The 11,308-nt window shown below is 45.1% G+C and overlaps 1 protein-coding gene across 1 annotated transcript in view; it reads right to left on the reverse strand.

The window, feature by feature from the left end:
- Nucleotides 1–6: 6 nt before the first annotated feature.
- CASC3 (CASC3 exon junction complex subunit) overlaps nucleotides 7–11,308 on the reverse strand; it is a 20,639-nt gene continuing 9,337 nt past the window's right edge. Inside the window, exons 4-14 of the mRNA XM_024744275.1 lie at nucleotides 6,991–7,149; nucleotides 6,750–6,901; nucleotides 5,792–5,968; nucleotides 4,497–5,182; nucleotides 3,101–3,165; nucleotides 2,686–2,800; nucleotides 2,348–2,446; nucleotides 1,880–2,094; nucleotides 1,141–1,263; nucleotides 859–922; nucleotides 7–392 (exon numbers count right to left, since the gene is read on the reverse strand). Coding sequence (XP_024600043.1) covers nucleotides 899–922; nucleotides 1,141–1,263; nucleotides 1,880–2,094; nucleotides 2,348–2,446; nucleotides 2,686–2,800; nucleotides 3,101–3,165; nucleotides 4,497–5,182; nucleotides 5,792–5,968; nucleotides 6,750–6,901; nucleotides 6,991–7,149 — 1,815 coding nt within the window. The 3' untranslated portion in view covers nucleotides 7–392; nucleotides 859–898. The remainder of the gene's footprint in view (nucleotides 393–858; nucleotides 923–1,140; nucleotides 1,264–1,879; nucleotides 2,095–2,347; nucleotides 2,447–2,685; nucleotides 2,801–3,100; nucleotides 3,166–4,496; nucleotides 5,183–5,791; nucleotides 5,969–6,749; nucleotides 6,902–6,990; nucleotides 7,150–11,308) is intronic.

Raw genomic sequence — 11,308 nt, forward strand, 5'->3', positions numbered from 1 at the left:
TTAAAGGAATATTAATTTAAGAATAGCAAGCCAGGCTTTAAAAACGAACATCTTAGAAAACAAAACAGGATGGAGCTTCCCTGGGAGCAGCAGATGCTTGAATTTCCCAGGAGAAAGTGAAGAAGAGCAAAAGATGTGGGCTCCTAGATGTAGACTCAGAAGCCTGGGCTGTCTGGATCTCTGCTCCTCTGAGCACAGCCAACTCAAAGAAAGACTGAAAACGGGAGGAAGTCCACTTGCTTCTCCCTTTCTCCAGCAGAGCCTATCCTCAGAGGAAGGCAGGGGTTCCCCCCATTCAGCTGCTTGCTGGTAGGAGCCATCCTATATCTTCGAAGCCCTCCTGGTAGTAGACAGCCAGTTGTTTTCTATCCTGGGTTCTCACCTCTGCTGTCCTGACAGGGGTGAGAAAAAGGGAAGAACCACCAAAGTGTTAGTGGACCTTTTGGGTATTTATAAGCTATTTCCAAAAAGCCACATTTCTAAATAATGTATATTAAAGTAATATCCCTAAAACAAAACAAAACAACAAAACCCCCATGGTCTTTCTCCTCCACGACCTTTAGAATTAGCTCTGCTGTAACACCTCAAATTTAGATTTCCCTTTTCCTTAATAAGGAATGCCCTCCTGCATTTTTTCCTTCCAGCTTCCCAAATAAAATGCTACCAAATTAACAGTGGTTTTTACTCAACCCTGCTCAGTGCATTCATAAAACAAAGAAACTGGCAAATTCTGGGACTCCTCTAAGCCTCCCCCTGAGATATCCCATGATTACAACTTGGAGCACTAATTAGGTGACTGTTAAGCAAGTAAGCATTAGTTTTAAGAATGTTCTGAGTCATAGTAAGTTGTACACTTACTTTTATACGATGTTAGATTTAAAATATTCAGAAACTCATATTAACTGGAACCCCTGCTTACAACCTGAAATAAAGTTGGAATTTGTTATCAGGTCATTATTATTAAAAAAAAAAAAAAAAAAAAAAAAATAAATAAAAAAAAAAAAAAAAAAAAAAAAAGACCATTTTCCATAGAAACACACCCAGAAAAGGAGGGAAATCTGAAGAAAAGGAAAGCCCACTGAGGTCGGATGTGCCCTAAACATCCCTTGTTTAGAGCTCCTTCCCTAGGAGCTCTCATACCTCAGGTGGTGGGGGCTTGATGGTGACTGGCTGGGGAGTCCTCCGGGGTGGGGAGGGCTTTGGCTGCACCTGCTGCTGGGCGGGGTTATAGTAGGTCACTCCTCCATATACCTGCGATGGGGCCTGGGACCCCAATAAGCAAGGAGAAGAAAAAGGAATTAATTCATCCAAACTATGATAAACAGGAAACATTATTCAGGCACAAAAATAAGAGCATTGAGGAATTTATAATTTTTTAAATCTCTAAGCTGCCCCCCTTTAAAATAATTATTCATTTCTGCCTTAATATGTCCTAATAGGGTTCTTACTTCTTCAAAGTACTACCCAGCTTTCTCTAATTCCTACCATCAGCTGACAAATGGAAGAAACTGAGCTCAGTGGTGACACTCCAGATACCACATGGTGTCAACCTTCTGGGAGTTAAACAGTACAGGGAGTGGTAGGGCTCGTAAGTAGAATACAACTTCATTATGCAGCTGAATAAACAGCAGACATGCGCACCTAAGACATACTAAAATACTTGAATGAAACACCACTGAAGAAACGGAAGAGAATAAACAGATGATGGGCATCACGTAAGCTGCATTTCTAGCTCCTGACCACCAAGAGGCGTCCTGACACCACATGCAAATCAGTGGCATTGAAATGTTCTCTCCAATTCCTTGAGCATTCTCCTCATACTATATTCCTGTCTGATTTAAAGGATGTGTACTTAGGAAAATCTCATTAGCCATCTCACCTGTGTGTTAGGATATAGATGAGGCGGTGGGGGGGGAGGCAGTGCCCCTGGAGCATAAGGGTAACTGGGATTACCGAAGTTCATGACGCCTGGAGCAGAAAAGTAGGTAGGAGCAAGCAACTGCTGAGGTGGTGGCTGTCCTGGAGCCATGGACACTGGTGGGGGATAGAGGCCTGGATTGGGCAGAGGTGCCGGTGTCTGGTGGGGATGTAAACCTGGACAATAAGAAAACAAAAACTGAAATAAAAGGTAACACCATTTCCATGGGATGGCCTGGCTGAACTGCTCACCACAAACTGCTCAGGATGGAAGTCCTCAGGATGGACCCAAGAGGAGTTTGTTGCCCAAGCAGCCGAAGTGGCCAGCTTCATTAGCAAGCAGCACAGAGCTCAAGAGGATGGGGTTTGTGAAGCCCCCAACACATATCCTCACGTACTGGAAGCATACAAGCAGAGGCGCAAAGCTTACCTGGGTGGGGAAGGTGCATTTCTGGCTGCACAATCATGCCCTGAGGAGGCAGTGGGGCAGGGCTGTCACCATGGGTATAGATTGGTCCCTGGAACTGCACTGTAAGATATCACATTGGGACTCTCATAAACCCTCACTCTTCACATCACATGGACAAGTCTCCTTGACCCCCAAGCCCTTTGAAAAGATGTTCTCATTTCCATGTGAAGAAAACAGCAACCAGAGAATGTGTTAACCACAAGGAGAGGTCAGAAGGGAAATTCAGGAGGCAGGAGGCTGGTCTCTTAGTTCACTTCACCCTGCCAAGAAAGATACTCCAACAATAAAAATAAACTCACATGGATCATAGTAATGTCCCTCCATGATACTGATGTGCACAGGAGGGGCAGGCGGCTCCGGCACAGGTCTTTGCCGTTGAGATGAATAGCGTTTGGCTCGCCCACCCTGGACACCCTGAAATAAAGAAAGAGGTCTGAGCAAGAAGACTTCCAAAAGGCTGACTCTCGTATCATGTCCCACCCTCCTTTAGGTACTGCAAAACACTTACTTGGTACATGGCAGTGTTAAAAAAAAGTATTTGCAAAAAGAATTGAAAAACCAATGAAAAAGCATCAAGATCTAAACCCAAACCCTGTACCCTACATTTCGGGAGACCCAAATTAAAAGGGAAACATGCGAAAACTGACTTAGTTTAAACAGTGAATGAGCTGTGACATGCAACCCCCTACATGTGCTCCTTTCCCCCTTCTGTACCATTTCTTCCATCCGGTTAAACTGAGGTGGAGGTCCTGCTCCCATGTGTATGTGGTTGGGCATACCTGTAATACACCAAAAAAGTCACTGCTGCAGAGCAGACAGATGTGAACGGGACTCAAGATACCATCAAGAAAGCGACAGGCTGAAGAATCCCAACATGGGGAATGGCTTTCTTCCTTTAAACTAACAAAATTCCTTTTAAACTATCTCTGCTTCCTGTCAACTCCAGCATTTGGAAATTTGCCCCCATTGCCTGCCACCTTAATACAGCAATAAAACCTCTGAACATGAAAAAAAAATTACTTCAGTAATGCAATTCAGAAAATGCAAGTTCAAAATTTTCCCATCAAGTATTTCCCTGAACAGAATCCCTGGGAGGTTATAATTAGCATATTACATTATCAAACATCTTGATAAATCTCAGCCCTGAAGTCTCTGAGCAACAACTAGAGAGGGGAGGATGTTCTAAATCTACCTGATTATTCCTGGCCACAGAGGTCTGGGCTAGAAGTATAGGAAGAGATTCCCCTCTGGCAGAAGATGACTCAGGACAAAAGGGAATGTTCTAGAGACTGTCTTCCAATGGTAATAAGGCATTGGTAGGAGAGTGTACTCCTCTATCCAAAGATCAACTCCAGGTCCAGTTTAGGCTACCCTGGTTTTCGGTGTTCAAAAATTACGCACACCAGATAAGAATGCAGAAATTGCCAGTCCAAATGAGGATTTCCAATCTTTGAGTTCGATTTAGATTTCAGAAACTAAGGAAAAGATCCTCTAATCTATCTGACTGGAGGAAGAAAAATAGGATTGGGGAGAGGGGTGGTAGATAGGTCCTAGTCACTAGCACTATGTTGTCCAACAGGATATCCACTAGCCACATGTGGTTATTTAAATTTCAATTAATTAAAACTTCAGTTTCTCAGTCACTCTAGCCATATTACAAGTATTCAAAAGCACCATCAGTACAGAAAGTTCTACTGGGCAGCCTGGCTCTAGAAGACTGAGGAAATTAGAGGCTTTCCTTTCAAAAAGATTAGGAGATACTCATCCAAATTCAAATGCAGTTTCTGCCTTGAAACATTTAACCATTAGTTCAAATAATAAGAACACTGCCTTCTTCCACTTTTTCTACAGCGACTGGTAACGGATTCTGTACTCAGGAGCTCAGTATTGATGACTGAACAGTTAATAGTCAGCAAAGCAGTGGGGTAGTCTTGTGCAACAGATAAAACTGCTCTGAGGTTTCTGAATGAATATACCTATGAATCCATCTGTTTCTTGCAGTTAATGAAGATACTGTCAGACACCACATCCCTGAGAGACATAAGTCCCATGCGCCTAAGTCCAATGATACAAAGGGGAAAAAGCGAGTCACTATCCCTAAGGTACCTACCCCGAAGCTCACGTGGTTGCAGGAATGAAGGCTGCCCTGGGCTCCAATTCTGTTCTGTTATATTTAGTTGTGCCACATCTTGTTCAAGTCCACCTGTAGTAGAATCCACTGGAGCCTCCCAGTTCCCAGTCTTAGCAGGCGGAGGAGGCGTAGTTTCTGGGACTGGAGGTGCTGGGGTCAGCCCTTCAGGTGGAGGGGGCACCTCCTCTGCAACCTTGACTGCATCTCCAGCTTTGACCCTGGTTCTTCTTGCCCGGGAATAGGATTTCTTCTCAATAGGTCTGTCAGGAGCTGGTGGTGCAGTGTCAGGAGCAGGATTTGGTATCTCTGGGGCTGCCTCTTCCTTCTCAGGACTGCCAAGCACTTGAGCATCTGCTTCTGGAGATGGATCCCTTACTGGAGTCTGCTCCAGGCGCCGTGACCGGTAACTGGTCTCATGTTTAACAGTCTCACCAGACCTGCCAGCATGCTGCCCGCCAGCTTCCACAGGCCTAAAACCAGCACAACCTTCCTTGAAGCCTCCAGATCGAGAGTAATTCCTGGCAGCAGACATGCGGCCAGTACCTACAGCATTCCTGTTGATAAATGTCCTTGGTGGTAAGGTGCCCCCAGGACCCTGGTGGCGATGGGACTTATTTGGCCGCTCCCCAATCCAGTTTGGATCTCTTTGTGGAGGACTCCCAAACCTGAACAAATGGAACAGAGAAATAACAAAAGGGACCACTAGAGACATAAACTGAGGGTCAGGGAGACTTCCTATATTCCTCACCCAATTATGGGCCAGAATAGCATGTTTGTTTTTTTTTTTTATAATAGTGTTTATTTATTTTTACTTGTTGACAGTTTGCTTTATTTATGGCTGTGTTGGGTCTTCGTTTCTGTGCGAGGGCTTTCTCTAGTTGTGGCAAGTGGGGGCCACTCTTCTTCGCGGTGCGCGGGCCTCTCACTATCGCGGTCTCTCTTGTTGCAGAGCACAGGCTCCAGACGCGCAGGCTCAGTAACTGTGGCTCACGGGCCCAGTTGCTCCGCGGCATGTGGGATCTTCCCAGACCAGGGCTGCGAACCCGTGTCCCCTGCGTTGGCAGGCAGATTCTTAACCACTGCGCCACCAGGGAAGCCCCCAGAATAGCGTTTTAAAAAGCAGAGATCTGGGCTTCCCTGGTGGCGCAGTGGTTGAGAGTCCGCCTGCCGATGCAGGGGACACAAGTTCGTGCCCCAGTCCGGGAAGATCCCACATGCAAAGCAGAGCTTTTCTCCTGTAAATATCAATAGTGTGGGCTCCAAAATTTCCTCACCTGGGTTTCCGAATTCTTCGGGGTTTGATGTCATCAGGATTGTGAGCTGAGCGGATATCATAGCCATAAAGAGCAATGAGCTCCTGTCGGGACTTTGGAGCCTGTTCATCTTCCCGAAACTTGTCATGCTCCCAGCGACCCTCATCCTTCCACAGCTTTCGTTGACGTCCCTTGGGTCTGGTTGAAACCAGGGAAAAGTGTCTTAGGTTGGCAGATTCTGCCAAGTAAAGATGTTCATGGGGCTTCCCTGGCGGCACAGTGGTTGAGAGTCTGCCTGCCGATGCAGGGGACACGGGTTCGTGCCCCTGTGCGGGAAGATCCCACATGCCGCGGAGCAGCTGGGCCCGTGAGCCATGGCCGCTGAGCCTGCGCGTCCGGACCCTGTGCTCCGCAACGGGAGAGGCCACAACAGTGACAGGCCCGCATACCGCAAAAAAAAAAAGATGTTCATGAAATAAACAGCGTTGGGCAGGGAAACAGTAGGAACTCAGGTATTCTCTCCATCTTTCCCGACAGGCTATACAAAACAGGCCTTCCAAAAGCCAAGAGTGAATCACAGCACCTCAGGGCCTGCTGGGCTCAAATGTAACAGGAATAGAAATGAGGAGAGACTTCACTTCAAACTACTCAGCACTCTGGAAACATCTCTCTCCTATAAGGCCACATATGCAAGTATTTCAAATCCCAGAGGTTTTGAGCCTCAGATTAAAGAAGGCAGTGGATGTGTGGCTCTGGATCCCAGCTCCTCCACCAAGAGTTACTAAATATTCTAAGCCTTACTTTCCTCATTTGTACAAGAGGATCCCTCTTGTACAATCACAGTACTTACCTTAAAATGTTGTGAACGGTAAATGAGATAATACAAGTAAAATACTCAGCAAAGTGCCTGGCATATATTTCAATAGTAAGCACTAAATACATACTAACATACTACAGAGCAGTGGCAAGTGGCTGTTACCTGACTTCCTCCTCCTGAGTCTGCCCTCGAAGATCATGCTCAAAAAAGAGCCCTTTCCGGGGTATGTATGCTGGGTTCTTCCGATCTTCATCATCATCCAAATGCTTAGGGCCATTTTTACCAACTTTGTTCTCCACAGGCTCTGTGCTCTCCTATCGGACAGATAAAGGACTCCTTACTCACTCCAAAGTTAAGACCTCCTATTCCAGAACCCAAATGGAGGCCTTTGGTGGGTACTAACCTGTCCATCCCCACTTTGCCTCTCTCCAGTCACAGTGCCTTTGGTATCAGGCTTTTCTTCCCCCTTCTCGTCTTTTGCTGAAGAATTAGCAGCATCATTGGCTTCTGATTTCAGCTCCACTTTGGAGTTTTCCTCTTCACTGTACTCCCCTTCATCACCCTGAAAAAAGTTTCCCTGTCAGCTGTGGAGATAAGATCTGAATGGTGTATTTTAAAATTTTCCATTTTTAAAAAAAATTTTCCATTCTTTAGGAAAACATTTTCTAACGAATTAAAAGCAAACACATCAATATTCTTACTAAAATTTCTAGAGGACAGAAACATTGTTAAAAAAATTAAAAGCACATTAAAAATATATATATACAGGGAATTCCCCGGCGGTCCAGTGGTTAGGACTCCATGCTCATGCTTTCACTGCCAAGGGCCTGGGTTCAATCCCTGGTCAGGGAACTGAGATCCCACAAGCCGTGCAGTGTGGCCAAAAATATATATATGTTTATATAGATTCCTGTAAGTTTTCCAGGAAGAAATGCAAGGGTCTGTTAACAGCAGCAGCCTCTTTCATTCACTAAGCTTACTGTGATAATCATTCATGATGTCAAATCATGCTGTACACCTTCAACTTACACAGTGCTATATGTCAATTATACCTTAATAAAACTGGGAGAAAAAAAACCCAAAAACCAAAAACAGTGGCAGCCTCTGGGGAAGAAGCCCAGGGGATATGGATGGGAGGCTTTAAGTGTCTAGCATACAGAAGGAGCTATATCTTTGTTGATAATTTCTCTCCCTCTCAATGAATCGTCTCTTTAAACATGCAGTGCCTAATAACTACACTCTAACTCAAGCTGTTAATTCTCTCATCTCAAAATGGCTTAGAACAGAGATTCCCAACCTTTTAGATTATATGAACCCCTTTTTAGGATCTAAAATTTTCATGGATCCCCATGAGACAATAGCTTAGTATAGTATCCACAAATTGAGAAAACATGTAATGACAAACAACTGCTATACATTCAATAATACTTTTAAATACATTTATATTTTATTAATTCATATATATATTCAATAATAGTAGTACATAAAGGTGGGAGATGTCGATTTGGTCTACAGATAATGAGAACACAGCTAGTGAATTTGCAACCCTTTATAATAACTCCATGATTTCCCAAGGCACTATTACTCTCAAGTTGGGAAATAGTGGCTTACATTTTTTATGTCTGTGATATAAATACTAAATTTTCTGTAGCGTGAGAGCCCCTTAGCCAAAAACTCTGTCCAGAATAAAATTATAAAATTATGACTTGGAAAACATTAGAAGGACTTGTACAATCACTGCACCTGAGAAATGAAAAAAATTAAAGCCCAAATGCTCTCTCTCCTCTCCACTTTCTTCCCTCTCTTAGCACAGCAAGATTGGATAATCCAATCAATTATACTTCAATTAAAAAAACAAACAAACAAACAGGGGCTTCCCTGGTGGCGCAGTGGTTGAGAGTCCGCCTGCCGAAGCAGGGGACACGGGTTCGTGCCCCGGTCCGGGAAGATCCCACATGCCGCGGAGCGGCTGGGCCCATAAGCCATGGCCGCTGAGCCACGTGGCTGGGAGAGGCCGCAACAGTGAGAGGCCCGCATACTGCAAAAAACAACCAACCAAAAAAACAACTGGATAATCCTGCTTGTGACATAGAAGTGTTAGGTCTGCCCATACAAAGAAGGGTCCCTTAGGCCATCCTTTAAATAGGGGCCACTAGAAAGGGTTAGGCGATAGAGGTGTAGCTAATTCTAGGTAGGTAAAGGGAGCAGCTAAGGCTCCTGCTAAGGGGGCTGGCTTTAGACTAAAGTTACTCTCATATCCTTGTCATTCCAAGATTTGGACCTAAGGAGGCAGGGCTATAGGCCAGGGGAGGTAGGTTTAGAGACCTATGAGGACACAAAGAAATGGATTCAAGGGAAGGTAGTTTAGTCCCCACTGCTGGGTTAACATGTAAGGGTATCAATATACCTCTGCCCCCCTGGTATATTCATGTACACTGGTCTCTTATTCTCCTACTGGGTCTGACACTCAATCTGTACCAGACCCTCTCCTGACTCCAGGTCCAGGATGGCCTCAGGAATCTGATCAAAGATACTCACTGAGACTCCTGATGAAACAAGAAGCTCTTAAGTTCTAAGTTTTTGACCTTTTTTCAAATAGGGCTAAGATTGCTGACTGGCCCAGACAAGTCAGTTAATTCCCCTTCCCCTTTATTCCCTGCTCAGCATCAGGGCGTTTCAGCCTCTAAGTGTTTTGGGTTAGGCGTCCCAGGAAGGTGACACTGCTATGAAACCACAGAGTTCAGGGAGACTGCTTGACCACACCCACACTATGAGAACCACACCTTTACCCACAGCTTTTTAACAACCAAGTACCCTTGATTCTTCCCATTTCTCCTCAATCACAAGAAGTTTTCTCTCCTCTTGAGTTGGGAATAGGTGGGTGGTAATCATTCAGTTCTTTCCTTGGTCCTATGTTCCCTGCAGGTTCTGTAGCAGAAACTGCAAGAATCTTGCTTGGGGGACCTCCCTGGTGGTCTAGTGGCTAAGACTCCACATTCCCAATGCAGGGGGCCCAGGTTCGAGTCCTGGTCAGGGAACTAGATCCCACATGCCACAACTAAGACCTGGCGCAGCAAATAAATAAATATTAAAAAAATAATAAAGATTTCATCTTTAAAAAAAGACGTCTTCCTTGGTGTGTATGTGACCTTAATTCACTACTCCCCCCACCCCCGTCCCAACACTGACTGAATTCAAACACCTTAAAATAGTATCAGCATGATTAATGAGAGAACTTTGTTTTACGCTCTATCCCCTCTTAGTCTGTGGTGGAATGTCAAATGAGGCAACTCTTTTATTTCAAATGAGAAACTAATTTTGTTTCCAGGGCAGGACAGAAAGATACAAATAGCACAGCGCTGAGGAGACTCCAAATTAGCATCAAAGTCTGGTGTAATGGAAGCCAAGGTGCTACCCTAGAGTCAAGCTTCTTCAGCTATGGGCTGACATCAAAACCCTTTCCCCTACTTTTGACTGTCCCATTCAGTGAACACCCTTCCCAACCCTAAAGCCTAGCTCTCTGCTGAAGCAACTGCTTCCCTGGCAGAATTCTCATGCAAAGGTTTTAGCTCATGTTTCCATTCCCCACATATTTCAGAGTAAGAGGTCGACCTGGCACCTTCCTCATTCTCAATGTCTCTTCCAGATCTACTCCCCTGCCTCATTTGTTTACATTTTTATTATTTTTAATTTACTACTTATGAGGAAAGTTGAAGTATAATGTGCTAGTTACTGCTGCACAGCAAGGTGGCTCAGCCGCACATATATAAACGTTCTTTTTCCTATTTCCTCTCCTTCTGCATTGTGGTCTGTCACAGGGTCCTGAGTACAGCTCCCTGTGCTACACAGTAAGGTCTTGTTGCTCACGCGGTCTACATACGCCGGCTGGTGTGTGCTAGCCCCAACCCCACCCCGTTCTAAACTGCTGTCCCCGAGGCTCCCGCCGCCTGGCCGCACCCCGCTTCTCAAAAGCTCGCATTACACCACTGCACTTTCGTGGAAGACCTACAGTAGCACCTGTTTTCACAAACAAAGAAACTTGAAGATAATTTTTGTTTTAAGAAGAAAGGCAAAAGTGAAAATTGTACTCAGTGTTTTGTTTTGCAGTGAGCTGTCACTGGCAGCTCCACACCCCAAGCAGAAATAGTGGCACCACCAAGCTCCTGCCCTGGGAACTACACTCAGCCTCTCAGCATCAAGCTACCACAGCTTTGAACTGTGTCTGTGAGCATCCGTGCCTTATGTCGATTTACTCTGTGCATCCCTTGGCAAGATGTGTCCTAAGGTAACTGCTCCTTTGCTTTAAGCCATTTCAGCTCACAGGGATGCTCTATCAGACCAAGGGGGAAACCTGTACCTCTATGCCTCTGCCTGGGTCCACCTTGTCATTAATTTGAAGACTATGGCAAGGAGCTCACAGTTTTCACCTCCACTTTGGTCATCCACTTCCACGTACACACTTCAGTCTTACCTGGAACTGCTATATACATTTTCTTTTTTTTTTTAAGTAAACCTGATCTACTTTTAAAAATCTTAAATTTAAACACCTCAGACTTTGATCAAAACTGCCACATGGGGGACTTCCTTGGTGGCGCAGTGGTTAAGCATCTGCCTGCCAATGCAGGGGGCAGGGGTTCGAGCCCTGGTCCGGGAAGATCCCACATGCCCTGGAGCAACTAAGCCCGTGTGCCACAACTACTGAGCCTGCACTCTAGAGCCCA

This window comes from Neophocaena asiaeorientalis, unplaced genomic scaffold (assembly GCF_003031525.2).
Source record: "Neophocaena asiaeorientalis asiaeorientalis breed wild unplaced genomic scaffold, Neophocaena_asiaeorientalis_V1.1 scaffold1, whole genome shotgun sequence".
Lineage (NCBI taxonomy): Eukaryota > Metazoa > Chordata > Mammalia > Artiodactyla > Phocoenidae > Neophocaena > Neophocaena asiaeorientalis.